The sequence below is a fragment of the Balaenoptera acutorostrata genome, chromosome 17, assembly GCF_949987535.1.
Source record: "Balaenoptera acutorostrata chromosome 17, mBalAcu1.1, whole genome shotgun sequence".
NCBI lineage: Eukaryota > Metazoa > Chordata > Mammalia > Artiodactyla > Balaenopteridae > Balaenoptera > Balaenoptera acutorostrata.
Genome location: NC_080080.1, coordinates 75,034,818 through 75,057,914, shown reverse-complemented (window position 1 = coordinate 75,057,914; position 23,097 = coordinate 75,034,818). Strand labels below are relative to the sequence as shown.

Below are 23,097 nucleotides of genomic sequence, written 5' to 3'. Positions count from 1 at the left end.
CTTCGTTGCAGTGCGCGGGCTTCTCATTGCAGTGGCTTGTCTTGTTGTGAAGCACAGGCTCTAGGTGCGCGGGCTTCAGTAGTTGTGGCTCGCGGGCTCAGTAGTTGTGGCGCACGGGCTTAGTTGCTCCGCGGCATGTGGGATCTTCCTGGACCAGGGATCAAACCCATGTTCCCTGCATTGGCAGGCAGGTTCTTAACCACTGTGCCACCAGGGAAGCCCCACGTGGTTACTTTTTAAATACTAGATTTACATCTGAAATTTTTAAATAGAAGCTGCGGAGCAAAGGCGCCAAAGGTGAAATTTCACCAAAGGTGAAATTAATAATCAAAATTTATTTCAAACATTTTCTTTTTGAGTGCCAGATACTCAATGGTACTTGAAATTGGATGGTTAGCAAATATTGATGGAACTTAAAATAGGTGAGAAAGCAGTGTGTAGGGAACTTTGGACTTTTTGGAGGAAAGGTGTACAACTGTAATAAGCAATAAATAGCATTTAATGCATTTCTTTCTTGGGTACACCAGAGTATAGGTAGAACATAAAGTGGGGAGAAGAGATTGCCGGGTCCTTTGGACCCTGTTGATGGGAAACGCACCAGGTCACGTTGCTCTGGAAGGTTTAGTCTGAAGGCTGGAGCAGGTCATTACACAAACAAGGAGTTGTAAAGCTAGAAGATTGTCACCAGCATGCAGTTCTCCTTTTTTTTTTTTTTTTTTTTTAAATTAATTTATTATTTATTTTTGGCTGTTGGGTCTTTGTTGCGGTGCACGAGCTTCTCATTGCGGTGGCCTCTCTTGTTGCGGAGCACAGGCTCCAGATGCGCAGGCTCAGTAGTTGTGGCGCACAGGCTTAGTTGCTCCGCGGCATGTGGGATCTTCCCGGACCAGGGCTCGAACCCGCGTCCCCTGCATTGGCAGGCAGATTATCAACCACTGCGCCACCAGGGAAGCCCCAGTTCTCCTTTTAAATGGCACAGCAGGACTTCCCTGGTGGCGCCGTGGTTAAGAATCCGCCTGCCAGTGCAGGGGGACATGGGTTCGAGCCCTGGTCCCGGAAGATCCCACATGCCACGGAGCAACTAAGCCCGTGCACCTGGAACCCGTGCTCCGCAACGAGAGAGGCCACGGTGGTGAGAAGCCCGCGCACCACAAAGAAGCGTAGCCCCCGCTCGCCTCAACTAGGGAAAGCCCGCACGTAGCGGGGAAGACCCAAAGCAGCCATAAATAAATAAATAAATAAACATTAAAAAATAGCACAGCAGCCGTGGAGAGATGGAAGATGGCTAGTCGAGTAATTTTTAGGGGAAGTATGTGAGGCAGGTCATTACAGGAGGCTTTCAGTGATGCAGAAGAGTTTGGTGATGCAGTCAGATATGTGTTACATATATGTACGTATGTTACATAAAAGAATGTGTTACAGACCGTACTGTAGCTTTTTTGGAAACAGATTTAGGTTGTGAATTAGTTTCCTTAGAAAAATATAAAAGATATTTCATAAAGTTAGTTTTCCCCACGGCACACAGCGCATTGGGGGAAAGGCTCAGACGATTTCCGGGCAACGAGGAAAGGGGCCAGGTTAGGGTTGAGCCTTTGCTATGGATGCAGAAAAATATACACATACAGAGTTTATGGGTAAATCTTTTATTATATGTAAATATGAATGAAGACATTTAATTTGGCTAAGAGAGATATCAGGCTTATTTAGTTGCATGAAATGGATAGTTTTAATAGTTATTTTATTGTAATAGTTTTTGATAATGGTTTTGATTGTCAAATAGTTTTGATTATGGTGGCGTTGTAGAACCCGCTTGCATTCATAAGTGTACGTATGGAAAAAAGTTTCCAACTTTGTTATATGTCAGAGTGATTATGAAATAATGAATGCAAACTGTTTACTGTATATTCCAGACTTAATTCCATTTCCTTTGTCAAATATTATTTCTTTAAAGAGTAATTTAATACTGTAGTCACAGAGTAATTGAAATTTGTTTTCTTGCATTTTTTTGTCTATAGATTGAGCTTTTTGAGACCATGGTCAGTTTTCCAAAATAGTTTCTCTAATACTCTTCCAAAGGCCTCCTCGACCCTCCTTAACAGTTCTGTTTCCCCCCCTTTTTTTTTTTTGGCCGTGCCGTGCAGATCTTAGTTCCCCCACCAGGGATGGAACCTGCGTCCCCTGCATTGGAAGCACGGAGTCCTAACCACTGGACTGCCAGGGTAGTCCCCTGTTTCACTTCTGTATTGCTCACTTCCCTGATGGAAGTTTGGATTTACATAATTCCTGTGTATTTCTCTTTTGCATGAAATATGGCATCTTAGAGCACCCTCCAGGTTGCCGTGTGACCTCTGCCCTCGGTGTCCTGTGACACTGGCCTGGCTCTGAGCTCGGGTTTATTCGTGATGGATAAGCCTCCCTTGTCATCACATGCGCTCTACTCTCACAGGGAACATAGATAAATTATTTTCAGCTGTGGTGTTGCCGAAGGGGTTCCCACCCCCCGCCCCTTGAAGGAAGAGAACATTGGGGGTGTGTATCAGAAGAGACTGTTTAACCACACTCTCTCTCCCTTCATTTCAAGCAAGCAGAATTGGGGTACAGTTTTAAACTCTCCCCGGACTATGAGGCCAGATCCCCCTTTCAGCTTTCCAGAACCTTTTAAAATGCAAAAGAATGTAGGAAATTGCCAGATCAGTTAGTTAATCAGTGACAGCCATAGTAAGTGTACAGAAAGCTTGGTTCTTACAGGAGCAGTTGGCTGTTCACCGCGTTTTCTTCCCCTCAGCGTGCTGCCCTTGGCGTCCTCCAGTGATGCAGGGTCGCTTCATAGGAGTCCGGGATCACCCAGGGCATCTCAGGATGGGGGTGGCCCCGGGCTGCTTCTTCCGTCCCTCCTCCTGTCCTGCGCTCACTCCTTGTAGGCTTGGCCTCACCCAGATGTGTGTGCCTGCTTGTGTGTGCATGCATGTATGTGTCAAATCAGTAGCCTGAAACAGATCTAGAGTGAGTGGGAAAATATATTTTCAAATGACTTTTTTTTTTTTTTTTTTTTAGTGGGTTAGTAAACATGTGGTGTCATTCACCTTTATAGACCAGCCACATTTTGTCTAAACTATCCCAGGATGTTTTACAATGTTAAGCAAGATACACTAGTGGTCACCACATTGTGTAAAATTTGTATTACTCTCCCCTTAGTCTGCACTATACACCTCCTTGTCAAGTGGGTTGAAGTACATTTCCAAAGTTGCATTTTTCCCAGTCCCAAATAAATTACACACAGAATTTCCATTTTCTTATTTCTGGACCTGTCTCTCTTCATTTGCTTTCCCCTTCACCTACAATAAAATTAATTAAGGTAGCATTAAAAAGATGAGGGAGAGATCCACATATTTTACATAGATGTTTACTTACGTGGATATGGTAGGCGTGGCTCTGAATATAGATGATTGTCCTCATCCCTCTTCTGCCATATACTGTTGCTTATTTTAAGTGTTCCTGGAATGTGTACTGGTCTCCTGCTGGGCCACGCTGAGCTGCATATGGAAGGAGGATTGCCCTGGATCTCTTCTCATGGTGTCTGTGGTGGGATGAGCAGGTCAGCTGTCTTCTCACTGGGCTTAGTCTTAGAAGGAGTTAATTTCAAGGAGTGATATTTCAGTGTTGAATTGTAGGGTGTAAAGGTTGTTCTCTGAAGGACATTGATCCTGGTGCTTTAGCGGCACAACTTACGTATAGGACAGTATACGCCTTTTGACCAATTTAGGAAAAAAAAAGTGCGGAGGCAGTGCGCTTAGTATAAACTGTTAGCTGAGTCCCATTTCATTAGTTGCCTTGAAAGAAAACATATGAGCCCCAGGACTCTTATGTAGGAAAAAACCCATCTTTTTGTGAAAGGCAGCTCAGAATATCCAGACTCCTCAAAGTTGTGTAGAAATAACTGAAGTATTTCTGCAAGAGACCTGTGAAATAGGGTGTTATGTAACATAGCATTCGATATTAATATTAACTGCATTTTTTTTGTCTTGCAAAAATGATTGTCAAGCAGAGGTACAGATGTATCTTTGAAATTAAACCACTTTCAGATGTCCTCTCTTTGGCAAATTAAAACTTGTCACTAAGGGTTATTCCTAATTCTTTGGATGAGGTCAGTATTGTTTCTTTGTGGGTCACGAATGCCAAGACTCGCTTTCCTTAAATGTAAGATGACATACCTTTGTTTTCCTTGCTTTGTAATTCTTTGGGACCTGTTGTTGATTATTCCTTCTCACGTTAATTGAGGAGAATCGCAGCTGTAGCTCAGGAGGAGCTCAGAGTCTGCGAGCAGGACTTGCTAAACTTCCACGTGTGCGGGCGTCACGGGGCGCCTTGTTAATAACACGCAGACTCCGGGGCGGGAGGTTGGGTTGGGCCCAGGACCCTGCATCTCTCACCAGCTCCTGGGGGGGTGCCAGTGCTTCCAGGACCCTCCTTCAAATGGCAAGGCTGCGGTCTGCAGGGAGAGAGGCAGGGAGAGAAACAAGAACAAGGTGTGCTTGGTACTTGTGTAGCTCCTGCCTCCAGTGTGGTGGGAATACTAGGGAGGGCTTCAAAATCAGCCTGGGGTGGGGAGGGCTGAGGGTCAGGCTGCTTCCCGGGATGAGTGGTAGCAAAGGAACTGAGCCCACGAGCGGGGAGGTCAGACCGCACAGCACAGCACGGCGTGGGGGTGAGGAGGCAGGTGTGGAGGTAAGGAGGGTGTGAGGAGGTGAGTGGGTGACGCGCAGTAAACTTGCAGTGCTTTGACGGACCCAGCCTGGGTGCTGGTGGAGGTTTCAGGGGCAGAGGGAAGGGAATTGGGGCCTAGAGGATGGAGAGGCTGACGGGTCTCTGAATACAAAGTGCCTTGCGACCTGCTGGAGCTTTTGGCCTCCATCCTGGGAGCTAGGGAACTGCTTTAAGGATTTTTTTTTTAAATTAATTAATTAATTTATTTATTTTGGGCTGTGTTGGGTCTTCGTTTCGGTGCGAGGGCTTTCTCTAGTTGCGGCAAGCGGGGGCCACTCTTCATCGCGGTGCACGGGCCTCTCACTATCGCGGCCTCTCTTGTTGCGGAGCACAGGCTCCAGACGTGCAGGCTCAGTAATTGTGGCCCACGGGCCCAGCTGCTCCGCGGCATGTGGGATCCTCCCAGACCAGGGCTTGAACCCGTGTCCCCTGCATTGGCAGGCAGACTCTCAACCACTGCGCCACCAGGGAAGCCCTGCTTTAAGGATTTTAATCAGGGTGGAGAGAGGACACATTTTGTGTCTTACAAGATCATTCAATCAGCTGTGCGAGCGTGTTGAGACCGGATTCAGGAGAACCAGTCAGCCTTTAAAGTTGCGTCCTTCACGAAACCATGACGCCTGATTACATCAGAGACTATGAACTGGAGGAGGAGGAAGACTTGTGAGATATTTGGGAGGAGAATCCACAGGTTGCTCAGTGGACTGAAAACGCAGGATATCCTCACGGCTTTACTAGAACAGCAAGCTGCATGGCACAGGGGCCACGTCTGCTCGTTCAACTCTGTATACGCCGTGTCTATTAAATGCTTTATGCAGAGTTGGCCCTCATTAAGTATTTTTTAAGTGAATGAATGCTGAGAAGGATTGAGGGTGGTTTTCCATCATCTGGCGGGGTGGAAGGGGTGGGTGGAGGGCGCTTAACTGCCATGGGGAATGCTGGCGGAAAGCACAGCATTGCTTTACACAACGGAAGATAGATCTCTTCGACTAACATCAGCAAAACTGGAGGCTACCTAGTGATATAAATGGAAGCTAACTATAAATGCAATTCTTATTTCCTTTTTTTGGTTTTATTTTTCATGTGGTGCTTGGGACCAACATAGACCTTCTGAAGGACTTCACATCCTTTTTTGTTCTTCCTGCATCCTTTTCTTCCAGTAAAATAGAGAATGAAAATAGTGCACAAAGCCACTAAAAAAAGTAATGGCCTCACTATTGCTATGTAGATTTTTTTGTTGTTAAAATTAAGCTTGCAAATACTTCATTAAAGAGCAATGGTAATATGGCGACTATAAGTGAAAAGGAATTTGAAATTAATTATTCCTAAGTGTCTGAATTTTGTGTAGTTGAGAATCATTCCTAACATAATAAAAATTATTTATTAAGAAATAGAGCCTTTTCAGCAACTGTGAAGCTGGGGAGGTCCCGGCCGGGAGAAGGACTTCGAATCTCATTGTCCTCCCAGCCTTTTGACCCTCCCCCGAAGCCTCTCAATAAAATGGCTTGATCCCAAAAAACAAAACAAAACAAAACAAACAAACAAAAAAATAGAAATATATGCCGGGAGACATTACAGAAAGGAGAAATTTTATAGGTTGAAAATATAGTTAATTAACATAAAATACGGTATATGGAAAGAATACTATAAATTTCATCACAAGGGGTAGGTATGGACCTTTGAAAGAACACTAATCCCTGAGCAGGAGAAAAAAAATTTCATCAAAGAGAATTGCTACTATTTAATATGGTCTTCACCTAGGAATGTTACCTCTAGGAAAAAACCCGTAGCAGTGCCGTCCATAGGATTTTCTGCCCTGATGGAAGGGTTCCACGGGGGCACTGTCCACACGTGCACCACAGCCGCCAGCTACACGGGTGTGTGGAGCACTTGGAATGCAGCTTGTTAGACTGAGCAACCGAAGTTAAAATTTTATTTAATTTTAATTAAACAGCAACACGTGGCCAGAGGCTGCCGTGTGGGACAGCACAGCCATAGCCCGGACACATGAGCGAGGAAGAAAATGTGGTCTAGCCCGGGCTGGGGGTGTCCGGGAGGGGCATCATTTGGTCCATGTGGCAGACCTGGAACTGACTGGTGATGAACTGATGCTGGTAACTTGGAGGTGCTTCCTGCCTCTCTCTCTCTGGGTCGCTGTCTGTGGGATCAATGCCTGGGCAGACCCCCCACCCCCTTCAGCGGCTGCTAGGGGCCATGGGTGGGGAGTGCCGTCCATAGGCCTCGTGATCGAGCTGGAAGGACTCAGGGTGAGGAGAAGCCCAGCCAGGCGGAGCCCTTTCTCTTCTGTCCATTCCCCTCTCAGGCGTGGGTCCTTCCCCCTCGCGATGTGATTTGTAGCCTTGAGGGTCTAGAGGCATCTCCCGGGCTGCGCTGAGGGTGGGAGGTGTGCTTTCCCGCTGCTCCACACCCCCTTGGAAATGCTGGCACGGGCTCCACCGGGTCCCGAGAACCCTGATCAAGTAATGTCGCAAATCTGAGGCTCTTGGGAGGTGGAGGAGAGACAAGTAAAGAGAACAATGCAGATCGAGCTACGGAACACTAAGGTGGTCTTAGCGTCTACAGGGCAGCTCCCTTTTACTTGCCCCGTGTGTTGGATACTTACGAAAAAATGGACAGCACCTGGATGGCATTCTACTTCCACAACCGAATGCAAAGTGGTTGAGCTGTAGGAAGTATTTTGCCCACGAAATGAAAGGTGTTCTGTGTTCACCCATCTCCTTTCTAGCTTTTCAGGTCACTGTGATACCAAATTAAAACTGGGCTACACAAATGCCGTCCTACTTTAAGCAGAGCACAGTAGTTAAGCATTGTTTATGTAACCTTTGGGAAGTCAGAACTTCACTTCAAAATCTTAATATGTATTTTTGCACAACTTACTTCTTTCACCTTGGTTTGTTGTACACCCCCTGCTTTTGTCTCCAGTTTTCTGGGTGCTGTTTACTTTTGGGGGCTGCCTACTTTGCATCCTGCTTATTTCCCAGAATATTAACCAGTAGCCTCAATGTGGTGCTAATATGTGCGTGCTTCCTTAACGTTATCGATAGTATAAGTAAAAATTTTCTTAAAAGGAAACTCTCTTCTGTTTGGTGGTTTCAGCATTTGTTCTAGTGACTTATCTCTGAATAAATAGGACCCTGTCTAGGCCTTTCATAGGACCCTGTCTAGGCTTCACTGGTGAGTTGCCATTTCATCTATACATTTCTCTTTCGTCTCTGGAAGTTGTTCGTCATTAAAATATTTTGTTGGAGATGTTTACTGCTCTCAGTATATAAAAGGGTTTCTTCATCTGTACAGTGAAGAGGGGCTTGGATTAGGAGGTCTCCAAAGTGTTGGCCGGCTCTAAATTTTCATCATTGGTTTCACAGTGAGTCTCCACGGTGTCCACGATGCTGTGAGCTGGGGTGTCTCATGGTGCCTCTCTTCACCCCTAAACACACCCCCAAGCACCTTCTGAACTCAGACTTGCCAGTAGGGTGCTGAGCAGAAGCATGTATTATGTCTCCATTATAGGTGTCTATACTGTTCAGTATATAATATCACACACAGAGCACTTGTCATCATGAATTACCAAGAGATAGTTCGTAAAATGGTATCCTAAATTTTTATACCATAACCCATGAATCTTAATTTTTAATGAAAAGTTTCATCATTTACAGATGACTGTAACCTCCATGAGGAAAAAAGGGAACTTTGTTTTTATTCACCGATATATCTCTGGCAGCTGTGATCAGTGCCTGGCTCATAGTAGAGGCTCAGTAAATATATTTTGATTTTTTTTTTTAATTTTTATGTATTTATTTATTTTTAGCTGTGTTGGATCTTCGTTTCTGTGCGAGGGCTTTCTCTAGTTGCGGCGAGCGGGGGCCACTCCTCATCGCGGTGCGCGGGCCTCTCACTGTCACAGCCTCTCTTGTTGCGGAGCGCAGGCTCAGTAGTTGTGGCTCACGGGCCTAGTTGCTCCGCGGCATGTGGGATCTTCCCAGACCAGGGCTCGAACCCGTGTCCCCTGCATTAGCAGGCAGATTCTCAACCACTGCGCCACCAGGGAAGCCCAGTAAATATATTTTGAATACATAAATGCTATTTGAGATTTAACTTGATTTTCATTTAAAGCCAAATCAAATGTAAATACAACTTGAATATTTATTTCCCAAGTGATAATGATGAGAATTATTTGGTAACACTGATGACTTGCATTTCTGTCTCTTCTTTTTAATAATCTATACCTGTGCCGTCCAGTATAGTAGCCATTGCGCCCATGTGCACCTTTTTGACTTGAAATGTGGCCAGTAGGAATTGATATACTGTAGTTGTGAACTACTGGGTTTCAAAGACTCAGTACTAAAAAATGTAAACTGTCTCATCTCTATCGATTACATGTTGAAGTAATATGTAATTACTTGCATATATTGGTTTTATTTTAAAAAACCCAATACATTGGTTTTATTGGTTAAATAAAAATGATTAAAATTAATTTCACTCTTTTTGGGGCTACTTTTTAAACGTGGCTACTAGAAAATTTTAGACATATACGGCTTTGATTTGATGGCTCATTGGACAGTGCTGATTTAGACACAGAAAATGTAGACAGTGAATGTAGACAAGGGGGCAAACTCCAAAAAGGAATTTTAAATGAATATCTTTGATAGGAACAAAATTAAATGTTGCAGCTGTGACTTGGGAAAGTGGGCATTCAAATGGTCTTGATCAAATTAAAAAAGACAAAAATAAATTAATTAGATTAGCTCAGATCAGAAATATGAAATCCAGCTACCAGATGGATTCCTAGCATAGTGGCCAGCCAGAGTCTTGAGGTCAGAAAAGGGGCAGGAAGGCGGTGATGCCTGCCCCTGCAAGCGTAAGTGGTGACCGGCGACACACTAAAGCCATAGTTTTGGGACTTCTCTGCCCGGACTTCACGTGACCGTGGTCTCAGCTGTGGTGGGTGACACGTTTACTGTACCAGGTAATGCTGCCATTTTTCCTGCTGCTGGGAAATGGCCTCTTGGTGGAAGGAGCCGGGAACTGGAGACCCGAGTGTCGGGTAGGATTACTCGCAGTGAGTGCTCTGTTTCGTCCCTCCCCTGGGCCTGTAGTCAAGTTCTTTTTCCCTTTCTGCTCAGCCTTATAAAGTGAGTGCCAACTCCATGCTGCCCCTCCAGGCAGTAGGCCGAGCCGTCGCCTCCCTCTGGGCTCCCTTCCCTCTAGAGCTGGCTGGGAACACATCCAGTCCATAGCAGTTCCTCCCGTGACACATGCTGGGCCCTGGAGGACGAAGCCACCATTATCCTATAAAGCAAGGCCACCCAGGACAGGCAACTAGACGTTACCTTCCTTCAGCTCATTGGAAAGGTTATTTTGGTAAGTGTTTAAGTCCGCACAGCTGGTTTAAGTTCTTATCAAGTCCATTCCCGTATTTATTTCCTTGAAAGCTAGAAGGAGCCTTGAATAAATGAAGACTGACTGCGTAGGCTTTTTAGTAGTAAATTCAATTTATAAATATCTGTTTCATTTGGCACTGGAGATTTCGACTTCTCTTTGGTTTGGGTTTTAAAGCAGCATGTCTGTAAATAAAATGGCTTTCATGCTCACCTTACTTCCACCCGCCTGACCTCTATTTCTGGAGAAAGTAGATCAGAAAATTCATGGCAGTTAGCCGCAGAGTGAGGAGACCTTTGGCTCCGGCTGACAGCTGTCGCCTGAGCACTGCCGACCTGGAGACCCTCTCAGGTGTTCTGTCTGGGGTTCTGACAGCGAGCAGGAATGTTGTTTACATACATTTCCTGGAGGCGAAGTTCTCCCCTTGCTGGGGGCGTGGGTTCTTGGTGGGGCTGGTTGCCTCCACCCCACCCCTACCCCAGCCATCCCCAGTCCCGCCCCAGCCGTCCCCAGTCCCGCCCCAGCCGTCCCCATTCCCGTGCTCCTGTGGACGTGTGTCGGTAGGATTTATGGCGGGGCCTGTTTGTAATATCCCTTTTGAAATTCTTCAACAAGATACTGTTTTTTTCAAGTTGGGCAGTATCACACAATGCTTCATGTGCTTATGAAAGAGGAAAAAAAATGAGTTAAATTCCAGAGATGTTTAAGATTTCGGACATTTTTCCTATGTGAATTAGTTCTTTATTAGGTCGTTGATTTAATTAGCATTCAGCAAAAAAAACACTTTCCTGTTTTGATTGTGGAAACATTCTTTAAGTTGGTTATTTTCATCTGACACAGAATCAGTTAGCAACTGTTTGCGTAAAGCGCAGAGCAGTAGTTAGTCTACACCGTGTGCTGTAAACAGGGGATGCTTACGGGCAGGCCTGCCCACCTTTCCGCCTACCTGCTCCGGCCTACCTTGTCCCAGAAGGGGTCAAGGCGAGGGTGAGGGCTACGTGGACATTTTGAACTTCATTCTGTTAAAAGTTTCAGTTTTGACCAGTTTGGGGGAAAGGTTTCTGTCTCTGCTGATGAAGAATGGTCATCGTCTAGAAACTGTCCGTCCAGCTAGAGTTTGTCCGAGTGGTCGCATGGCTCCTGGTTCATCCCCAGAGCCCGGGGCCCTCGGGTGGATGATGGACCCGTGATGGGACTTCCTCTGGCAGGGGGGAGGAGGGGGCGGGCGTGTGTTGCTGGAGAACGAAAGCCTGGCATGTTCCTGCCGTCAGACGGACGTAAGGAAATGATGCGTTGCCGCTCCGCTCGCCAGCGTGCCTGCCAGCGCCCTCGCCTCCGCCGCTTTCTCCTTCGACGCCTCCGTTGCGGTCCTGTAGTTGGTTGTACGTGGGCCGTAAATATCCAATTTGTACGAAATGACTGATTTTGGTATTTGTCTAATCCTCTAGTCGATTTAACTAAGTTGAGCTTTTCACAGCCCTCGGTGCCGTGGCTGCTCATCTGATTACACCGCTCAGGGGAATAAGGTTAAGGGCGGGCTGTCGGTAACCGGAGCATTTCCAGGGCTTTCGTGCAGCAGATGGGCTGCTTGGCGACCTGCATGCATCTGCTGGCCTGCTGCGGCAGCTGCTGCCGCTTCGCGTTGTGTTCTTTTGTTCTGTTCCATCCAAGAATGGAACGCGAGGAAGTGGAGTGAACGGATTAATTTAAGGTTAAGGTTAGTGTTTCGCTTGCTTTCTAAGTAACCGATCATAATAATGCTTCTGGTAGAAGCTAATGAGTTTCTCTTAAAGTGAACTAGATTTATAAAATACAGCTCAGTGAGGGGGCTAGATCAGTATTGTCGACGGAGACCAAATTCGAATGCGTACAATGCCGGCAGTTTTTATCATTTGTTCCTAATTCTTTGTTTTCTTCTTCCCTCCTCCCCACCTCCCACTCCCCTTCTAGGACCTCTATCCAGATTTGCCTGACACTGCAGGGTCCAAGAGAATTAAAGAAATATGGAGTGACATGAAGAAGATTAGTCAAGGATTATAGGCTCTGAGGACGAACCCTCAGTGAAGTGAAGCACAGACAAGCTCCTGAGCTCTGGTCTGGAGGAGCCCTGTGTTGGGAGAAGATGGCGGATCCAGGAATGATGAGTCTTTTCGGCGAGGATGGGAATATTTTCAGCGAAGGCCTCGAAAGCCTGGGAGAATGTGGTTACCCTGAAAATCCCGTGAATCCCATGGGCCAGCAGATGCCGATAGACCAAGGCTTTGCCTCCTTACAGCCATCCCTCCACCATCCCTCCACGAATCAGAATCAAACCAAGTTGACCCACTTCGATCACTATAATCAGTACGAGCAGCAAAAGATGCATCTGATGGACCAGCCGAACAGAATGATGAGCAGTGCCCCTGGGAACGGACTGGCGTCTCCCCACTCGCAGTACCACACCCCGCCCGTCCCCCAGGTCCCCCACGGGGCCGGCGGCGGCGGCGGGGGCGGCGGCGGCCAGATGGGTGTCTACCCCGGCCTGCCGAACGAGCGGCACGGGGGGCAGTCCTTCGTGGACGGCGGCTCCATGTGGGCCCCCCGGGCCGTGCAGGTGCCGGACCAGATCCGAGCCCCCTACCAGCCGCCGCCGCCGCAGCCCCAGGCGGCCCCGTCGGGCCCCCCCGCGCAGGGTCACCCCCCGCACCTGCAGCAGCTGGGCGGCTACATGGCGCGCGGGGACTTCTCCATGCAGCAGCACGGGCAGCCGCAGCCGAGGATGGGCCAGTTCCCCCCGGGCCAGGAGGGCCTCGGTCAGGGAAGCCCCTTCATCGCCGGCCCCGGCCACCTGTCGCACGTGCCCCCGCAGAGCCCCGGGGTGGCGCCGAGCCTGCGCCACGCGGTGCAGCCCTTCCACCACCACCCCCCCGCCGCTCTCCACGGGGAGCCCGTCGCCCACAGCCCCCGGTTCTCCCCCAACCCTCCCCCGCAAGGGGCCGTGAGGCCGCAGACCCTTACCTTTAGCTCTCGGAGCCAGACGGTCCCGTCACCTACTATAAACAACTCAGGGCAGTATTCTCGCTATCCTTACAGTAACCTAAATCAGGGATTAGTTAACAATACAGGGATGAATCAGAATCTAGGCCTTACAAATAATACTCCAATGAACCAGTCCGTCCCAAGATACCCCAACGCTGTAGGGTTCCCGTCGAACAGTGGTCAAGGACTCATGCACCAGCAGCCCATCCACCCCAGCGGCTCACTTAACCAAATGAACACGCAAACTATGCATCCTTCGCAGCCTCAGGGAACTTACGCCTCTCCGCCTCCCATGTCACCCATGAAAGCAATGAGTAACCCGGCGGGCACTCCTCCTCCGCAAGTCCGGCCCGGAAGTGCCGGCATCCCGATGGAAGTCGGCAGTTACCCAAATATGCCTCACCCGCAGCCGTCTCACCAGCCCCCTGGCGCCATGGGGATCGGACAGAGGAACATGGGCCCCAGGAACATGCAACCGTCCCGTCCGTTTATGGGCATGTCCCCGGCGCCGAGGGAGCTGGCCGGGCACCTGAGACCCAACGGTTGTCCCGGCGTCGGCCTCACAGACCCGCAGGCGATCCAGGACCGGCTGCTCCCCGGCCAGCAGCACCCCGGGCAGCCGCCGGCCTTCCAGCAGTTGCCAACCTGCCCTCCGCTGCAGCCCCACCCGGGCCTGCACCACCAGGCTTCGCCCCCGCCCTCGCACCACCAGCCTTGGGCACAGCTCCACCCCTCGCCCCAGAGCGCCCCGCAGAAAGTGCCTGTGCCGCAGGTAAGGGGGCGTGGCCCTGCCCGCCCTGCCGCGTGGGGCGTGGGCGCGCGGAGCTTGCCTCCGTCTCAGCCTCGCCAGACGCTGCTTCGTCCCGAGGTCCTTGAGTTCTGCCTTGTAAGCTGCTCCAGCATCTCACTTGTTTTCTGTTACTCTCTCTTTTTTTTTTTTACTCTCTCACTTTTGGCTTGTGCATTTATTCACTTTTTCAAAAAGTCGTGACTCCTCCCGTCCCAGGGGTTGTGCTGGAGCTGAGGGTGCGTAGAAAACTAAGCCTGGGTCCTGCCTGCAAGGAGCTCTGCCCTCACTGCCAGCGGTGAGACGGGCATTGGACCTAAACGGTTTTTTCCTTCCCTTTTTTCTTCTATGCCGTGCTTTCTCTCTCTCTCTCCCTCCCTCTCTCTCTTTCTCTCTCTCTGATTTAGAAATACACCGAAAGTTGGTTTCAGCAACGTCTTATATTTTTGTGATAGTCCCTCCCACCTCTTTTAGAAAATTGTTATTATTTTTCCCTTGGGAAGCTACAAAATATGTTCCTCTGTAATACTTATTGGACCAGTTGTTGAATGTTAGTGTGAACTTAACTTGCACACTGTAGAAAGTCACAGTAAATGATAATCCACCAAAAGCGGTCTCTAAGAGATTTGGATACCTAGTACTAAAAGCAGAAGTCTTCCTTTTCGTATGCTGGGATTTTATCCTACATAATTTATAAGCAGACAGATTTAGGTTTGAAGCTCTAGTACTCCCATACACATCTTTCCATTATAAACGTTGGCGTTTGTGCTCTAGCTCTAGGAAAAATAACGTCTGTATGTCTAGATTATTCAGAGTGCTATTCAGAAATATGCATTGATCTTCCACTACGGTTGCAGCCCTGAACATGGATGGCACAGTGTGATCTTTAGAGCTGTAAGGCACAATGCTTGTTCTTAATGAACTTGTAATCAATTTGGGGAAACATGACCAATACGTGGAAGTACAAAGTGTAGTAAAAGACCATGCGTGATTATGTGACAAGTGTTCAGAGAGAGAGCAGTACCTGTGGATGAGGGTGCTTGGAATTTGGCTAGGACGTAGCCAAGGATGTGAACCGAGGATGGCATTTCAGGTTGGGGGATGGCTCCTTAGAGGGGGCACGGGACGCTGAATTCGCTGCAGGGCAGGGCCGGGTGATAGAGGTCTGATCTTCTGTTGTAAAGAATTTGGACTTTGCTGGGGAGCCAGTGATATCAAACTAGACAGTGCGCGGGGATAGCCGGGGAACCAGAAGATGAGCTCTGAGCCTGTGGGCCAGGCCTGTGAGGACAGTTTGGTCCAGGGACCAGGGATTGGGGAATGGGAACAGAAGGGAATGAAGCTACGTGCAAGTAAAAGGGTCGGGTCAGGAAACAAAGCCCTCTGGGGCATCCCGGGTGGAGAGGCATTTAGATTGGAGACTCAGAAGCTTCAGCCTTGGTGGGACTGGGGAAGTGGAGGCCAGGAAGGTCTCCTGGGGACCTCAGGACACAGGACTCATTGGGGTTTCGGGAAGGCTGCCCTCACAGGTCCAGCACACTTGGGGATTCTCAGGAGGAGCCCCGAGGTCAGCGGGGACCACGTGGGCCTCAGCCACCGGGCCTGCGCTGCCCGGGAGAGAGCCGCTTCCCTCCTGGGGAGCCTCACCTGCAGTGATGGGAGCGGGCTCCCGAGACCGTGGACAGCGTGGAGGGGGGTGAGAAAGGGCGTCTACCTGCTGCTGGGGCCTCGGCCCACCTGGATGGCTCCTAGGGCAGAAATGCACATGACTTAGTTTCCAGGGGTTATTCTTTTCTTGCTCCTTGGAAGTTTCTTCCTAAACATGGGATCTGTTCAGAGCAGTGGTCCTCAGACTTAATGGTCCCAGCATCTTCTCTCCTCCCTGGAGGGCAAGCACAGTTTGAAGACGATCCCCTGTGACTATAATCCCATCCCTGGTTGGGAATCGCTGGTCTCCTCCAGCGTTTCTCAGTTTTAAGAGCACAGATTTCTCAACGGGTGTTTCAGAGGACGTGTATGAGTAGGTGGACCCTGGGTCCCTGAGCGCTGGGGGACACCAAGTGCATTTCCCTTTTTCTCCAGCTCCATCTTCTCGAGTGTGCCATCGTAGACACGCTTGGAACGGTTTAAGGGGTGCAAACAAGTACACTTGAGGTATCTTTATTATATAAGTTCAGTTGCACGTTTTAAACATTTCGCACGGTATTTGCTTTCTTATCTCTGCTCAACTTTGCATCCGCTTCAGCTTTTGAAGCCCTCAGTTCTGCACATCATACTAGGGAGGTATAAAGTCTTGAGAAGAGCACAGACTTTGAAATCAGCAAAGTGTTTGAATTCTAGGTCTGCTACTTACTAGCTTGGTGGCTTCAGGCAGCTTGACCTCTGAACCTCAGATTCGTCATCAGTACAACAGGAAAAATAGTGCCCATCTCAAAAGGTGTTGAGATTAATTAGGGTAATACACTCACATCAAGTGAGTGTGATCTCTAGCCTGTGGTGCATACTTAAGTGTGAATTCTCCTCTAGGTTTTAGTTTCTGATCTCCTGCAATGCGAACCTTTATAATTCATGTCATTTCAGATGTACTAAATACAATGTAAAATTACTTTTATTTTTAAGGAACAGGTTACATATTATGAAATATAGCCTTAGTTATGACACATTAAATTTGACTTGTGGAAATATTACCTGCCTTTTTGCCCGTGTTGCTGGGTGTGGTGAGAATAATGAGGTAGGTTCAACATGCTGTCACAGAATCCTAAACACCTCGCTTTCCCTGGGACTGACTCACATTCTACTGTAGCAGATAATCTATTATTATTATTGTTTTGCTTTAGAACTACTAAAATTATTTTGCATTTCATGTATGACCGGATGGTGGTTTGAAACCATGCTGTGTAGCAGGGAAATTACCAGATTAAGTTGAAATATTGATGTAATTTGCTGAATTATCACATTCAGAGAGGCTTATTGACTTTTTTATCTTGAGTTTTTTACTTTTAAAAAAGTAGAAGTTATGCTTTTTAGATGTTTCATGGGTAGTGAACAGATATCTTCTAAATTCTATCACATGTTAAAGTATCTTTGAAGATAAGTTTAACTTTATATTAAAGAGTCAGCAAAGGAAAATATTAGAACCGAGGCCAGAGTTCATCAGGCCATATGTTCATTGTCGGGACACAGTCTTTAATGGAAGCTCCAGACTAGCCTGATGATTTGATAAAAATTTACAGGGAAAGAGAAAACCTAGCTTCTATTTCCGCAGCTGATGAGGATAGTGGTTTCCCTTTTCATTCTCAGACCTGTTTTTCTATCTATCTATCCATTCATCCATCATTAAATAATTTATTTATATTTTAATTTTTTCTTCCAGTTTTACTGAGATATAGTCAACCTACAGCCCTGTATGAAGTGTATAAGGGCTACAGCCTAATGATTTGATTTACATACATCATGAAGTGATTGTCACAGTAAGTTTAGTGAACACTCATCATCTAAGCACAAAATGAAAGAAACGGAAAAAAACATTTCTTGTGATGAGAACTCTTAGGATCTCCTCTCTTAACAGCTTTTGTACGTAACATACAGCAGTGTTCGTTATACTTACTATGCTGCACACTCCATCCCTGGTACTTACTTATCTTACAACTGGAAGTCTGTACCTTTTGACCACCTTCCTCCAGTTCGCCCTCCGCCAGCCCCTGCCTCTGGTAATCACAGATCTCATCTCTTTTTCTGTGAATTTTTTTGTTTGTATTTGAAGTATAACTGACCTACAACACTGTGTTAGTTCCTGTTACACAACACAGCGCTTTGATATTTCTATACCTTTCAAACTGGTCACCACAGTGAGTCTAGTTACAATATGTCACCATACAAAGATATTACATAATTGTGGACTCCATTCCCCAGACTGTACATTTCACACCTGTGACTCATTTGTCTTGTAACTGAAAGTTTGTACCTCTTAACCTCCCTCACCTGTTTCTCTTCCCCTCAACCCCCTCCCCTCCAGCAAACACCTGTTTGTTCTCTGTATCTGTGACTCTGTTTCTGTTTAGTTATGTTTGTTCACTTGTCTTGCTTTTCTAGATCCCACATGTAAGTGGAGTCATACAGTATTTGTCTTTCTCTGCACCTCAGACCCTTTTATGCTCCTAAAAATTACTGGTGACTCCAAAGATCCTTTGTTCATGTGGACTTTATGTGTTGGTATCTGTTGTCTTAGAAGTTTAAACTGAGGACAGTTTGAAATATTTGTTACTCATTTTTAAAATCAGTAAAAATAATAAACCATTATGCATTAACATACATCACATTTTTAACTGAAAAGCAGCTGTTTTCTAAGACAACAAAACATTAACGGCGTTGTTTTGCATTTTCCGAAATGTTGGATTCTAATAGCCGCTTCTGCGTGCAGTCTGCAGGAGCCTCTGGCCAAGCCCGTGCACGCCTGGAGAGAAGGAGAGTGAGAGGCGGAGAACATCTCAGGGTCCTTATGAAAAACGGTTCTGACCTTGCAGGCCCCGCACTCTGAGAGCCACCGGTGTGGAGGCAGGAGCGTAGGTCTCGGAGCCTGCAGTTCCTGAGCCGGAGAACCAGCAGCTGATTTCTCACCCCACGACCTCGGGCAGGTTCCTTAACCTCAGGGCCCTGGCTGCATTCTCTCCAAAATGAGGGGCGATACACCTTCCTGGTTAGAGGCATAGAGAGATTAGCAATAACGTCTCTCAGAATTTAACATGGTGTCAGACACGCGGTGGGCACTCAAAAATGATCCATTATCATTGGGCAGATGTTTACAGTTGCTTGTCGCAGAGTTTAGGAAATAATCTCAAGCACTTGTTCCAGTGTTAAGTACGGGCAGAGTTGTTGCACTTCCTTCCCTTGGCTTCTGGGAGCAGTTAGCAGACATTGGGGCTCCGCGTCCTGCTCCCTGGGAGAGAGGAAGGGCTGGTCGGGGCGGAGGTGGTGCAGGCAGCCCCTGGAAGGGGCAACACGGAGGTGAGCTCGCGTGCTTGGGGGCAGTGCCTGGTCCAGCCTTAGGAGGGCGAGGCGGGGGCAGGCGATATAGCTCTGCTGAGCTGGGAAGCGTCAGTTGAGTTGAGAGGAGAATGCACAAAGGTGGGGGAGGAGAGAGTTTAAGGCTTGGCAACCATGAGGGTGAAGAGAGTGCGCCTGTGTCCCTGCGTGTCCCTCAGCGTCACTGGCATGGGGGGCTGGGGCCTGGGGGGCCCCTCTGCAAGACGCTCCTGCAAGGACGTGGAGGGACGAGGCACCATCCTCAGGAGCAGGAAGAGAGCAGAGAACGGAGCCAGGTGGACGCCAGCGAGGACCACCTGGAAGGAGAGCTCAGCACGCCGTTTTGTTTGTTTGAAGAGCTTGTCTAAGAAAGACTGGTTACGTGGGTTGTTCTTCGAGGTTACAGGGGAATTTCTGAGTTGCTGAATAACTCATCCTGCTCAAGTCTACACAGGTGTAGGTAGATTCATGGATTACGCTCTCAGATGGGCAGATCCTGGTGGGATTTTTAGGATCTGCAGTATTGTGTCCTTGGATTAAGTGTATTTGGGGTGTATTTGTGCTCCTCTCATTAATTTGGTCCTGAAATACAGTCATGGTGAAGCAGGACAGAAGCAGAAAGCGTTTACGAAGGGCCACTAAGATTGAGGTGATGGGTAGTAATTTCTGTGTCCTAATTTTCCCCTGGGAGATTAAAATAAAACAGATCCAGAAGAATCAGTGGTGCAACTTTTCCAGTCCTCTGTCTTTCTGTGACGTGTTATGAATATCGTGAAAAAATAGCCTTTCTGGGAAAACCTTTTCCTGGTAAATCTCAAGTAGAGAAGTCCTCTCGGTTCACCCGGTAAATACAGAATTGCAGACACGAGCAGAGTAACTGGCAACTACTAAATACATTTTTATGGAAAAAATAGGCACGCATCTTACGCCTCATTTATGCAAACTGTGCTCAGAAGTAGAGAAAAGGGCCTTTTGAACGAGAGTAGATGTCTCTCTCTGAATACTACTCCGGACAGACTTATACTTTCACACCCCTAAAGACGTCTGGTGGGGATGGGGAAACGGATCATCTCTGAAGAAAACCCAGTGTGGACCTAAGCGGCTCCCAGGGGCTGTGGTGAGTGTGCCCACGTTCAGGGACAGGCACCCACGGTTAGACCTGGTGGGAGCAGCTGCCCTGCTCCCCCACGTGCCGGTCTTCAGGGCATCGTGGGTTACGGCCGCCTGTCCCTCCCCGATTGCTCTCGCCTTCCCTGGTCCACGAGGCACTCCCAGAGCCTCCTGTTTTTCACGAAGACTGAAGATGTCTCTTCTGACCACCTCTGTTCGTGTATATTACCGCTCAGTGAGCACCGCCCTGCATTTCCCTCGAGCATGGCTGGTTTACCCAGAGGGCAGCGTTTCGGTGGGTTAAAATGGAAAATGCCAAGTGTGGACTTAGAGCAAAGGAAAGCAGTCTGCTCCATCTGTCCTTTCACCCCACAGTCTGAAAGCATGAAATGAGCCGAATACTAAATGCTAGCCTTGCGTCTGAGTGGCTTTTATTTTGTAAAAGGGTATTGTTTCCTGTGACTGTCAAAAAATGTTGTAGGTAGTAAGAAGTTCGTTTTTAAATTTACTTTCAAAGCCTGCATATTAACCATCTGCTAGGTGTCCCAAGTAGCCAGTGGGTTTTCTTAACTTTTAAGAGGCCACTTTTAGATACTGCTTTTTAATCTTGTAACTTGGTTGCCTTCCTTCAGCTCCATGAAAGAAACGTTTATCGAGTGCCTGTTATGTTAAGGACAGAGATTGGTGGTGTGATGGAAGGTGGGGAGGAGGTCAAGGCCGTCACTGAGACGGACAGGGAATTTTGTTATTTAGGTATGACCTGGCCCTCATTTCTTTGTGTACCTACTATGTTGCAGACCAGTGCTGTCCAACTGAAATACAATGGGAGCAGTGAATGCAACGCACGTGTGTTATTGTAAATTTTCTAGTAGCCACATTAAAAAAAAAGAAACTACACATTAGCATCATATATTTAATTAACCAAATATATCCAGGGTATTTCAACACATAATCAGAATAAAAAGACATTTTACACAGCTGTTTGAGATCCGGTGTGTACTTCCAGGCAGAGCCCATCTGCATTTGTATCTGCATAAGGCAAGCCAGTAGCCCCATGTGGCTGGTGGCTGCCATATTGGACAGTGCAGAGCTACACTCTTCCCGTAGCTGTTGCTTCCAGTTCTTTTGGAAAACAAGGCAGAGTGTAAGCAAGACTAATGCACATATAAATAAATTTAAAATTGTTTCGTCCAATGACAACGGTCGACCTCCAGCACAGGTGTTAGCACCCTCATTGTAAGGTTGGGAAATCGGTAGCATTTTTTAATATATGAACAATACATGTATTGTTGGGGGGTGTGTGCGTGTGTAGTATCAGTATCAGTTCCTGAAAAGATAGATTATCAAAGTGAAATTTCATTTGTTTAGATTCCAAAGAAGGCTGTCTTTCTATTTTCTTGTGGGGAGAAAAATAACATTTTTCTCAGAAAGGTGGATTACAGCCATCTTCAAGATTTTAGTTTCAAGTGGTGTTTGGATACTTTTAGTAGTTATTTACCCCCTCGCCCCCCCCCCCCCCCCCAGCTCAACCTTTCTTTGTCCCTCTGTCTCTGATGCTTGTTTCTTTATGAGATTGGTCCTCCAAGGATGAGGGAGAAAGCCTTCATTTTCACTCTTACACATGCACTGCCACGTGCCCCTGCCGGCCCCCTCCACTCTTTTTCCTTTCACCTGTTTATTCTCTGCTGTTTTTTCTTCTTCGTTTTATCAGTCGTTCAGAAAGGCAGTCTCTGGCACTGCAGAACGATAATTGGCTGGGGGAGGAGAATTGGGAGAAGGCTCAGGGGGACAGTTAAGGGAAAAGCATCGCTGGGCCTAACTTGGAGAATTTATCTTAATCTTGCTATCTAATATTAGTCTCCATTCTCTGTAGTTACAGCTGTCAGTCTGTAGATAATCTCTGAGTAACCACGGGGAGATGGCCTTCATTCTTCCTTTGTTACTGAGTACAGCTCTTTATCAGAGAAGGAAGTCAGTAGCAAACTTGTGCTTGTGCTTTTGCCTTGCAAGACCTTAGTAGGTGATGATGCATCACCACAAGTGAGGTTTCCATTTTTCTTCACTTAGCGTAAAAAACATAGACCTTCTAGGGGCTGGGCCACGGCACTGGGTCAAGGTACTAGTGGAGAACTTAAACGAAGTTGGCAAAAGGCCAAGAAATTGGCACCATTTTAAAAAGTCAAAAGTCAACATAGCTACAGAGGCGCTTGTGATTCTGCTTGCTTGTGTCCTGGTCTGGATTGAATGATGAGAGAGATGGTCTGGGAAGACTGGGCGGGATTTCCTTAATTCTTCTTTCAATGATTGAATCAAAATCAGCACCCAGGAAGTTATTTGAAGGAAACCCGCCATTTTGATGCCCATTCATGAAGAGCATGATGTTTCTCATCTGCTTTATAGCGTTTTTGGTTTGTCCTCTGCTGCCTTCTGTGTTTAGTTTAACTCTAGATAATTCTGTACCACAGATTTCAGGAGAATTCTCAGACTTGAACGCTAACTGGGTGAAAGCAAAAACAGTTGTTTTAAGTTGTAAGTAAGAGGTATTATTCTCAAGAGCATTTTTTTTTGTTTGTTTGCTTTGGCTGTGGGCATGAAGAGTTGGAGAATATTGAAGGCAGTGCAAGTGGTGATGTTGGAAAAGCCTTGTTAAGAGTTTCTCCAGTGATGTTAACTTGTGCTTTCCTGCCTTGTCATGGGCTGGCTGGACAGGTGCGCAGCCTTAGCGGAAGAATCCCACCCTCGCCCTTTGGTGGGCTGTGAAGTCCCTGCCTCTTGCTTATCGTAGGGGGTCAGGAGCATCTCAGGGTGGATTTCCCTGAGATGCTAGCGAATAGGCAAGGACTTTCAGATCATCCTTTTTCCAAAACTTTAATAAAGTTATATGTCTGGATGTACTTTTATTAAATGAAGGGGCAAGGGAACCCTCTTGCACTGTTGGTGGGAATGTAAATTGATACAGCCACTATGGAGAACAGTATGGAGGTTCCTTAAGAAAC

General features: G+C 47.2%; 1 protein-coding gene across 4 annotated transcripts in view; it reads left to right on the top strand.

The window, feature by feature from the left end:
• CHD7 (chromodomain helicase DNA binding protein 7) overlaps positions 1-23,097 on the top strand; it is a 181,119-nt gene that overhangs the window by 50,742 nt on the left and 107,280 nt on the right. For 3 of the 4 annotated variants that reach the window (XM_057531916.1, XM_057531913.1, XM_057531914.1), the window contains exon 2: positions 12,115-13,954. In XM_057531916.1, the coding sequence (XP_057387899.1) occupies positions 12,287-13,954 (1,668 nt within the window). In that variant the 5' untranslated portion in view covers positions 12,115-12,286. Of the gene's footprint in view, positions 1-11,861; positions 11,882-12,114; positions 13,955-23,097 lie in introns of those variants that run through there. The other variant, XM_057531915.1, reaches the window with a different exon arrangement.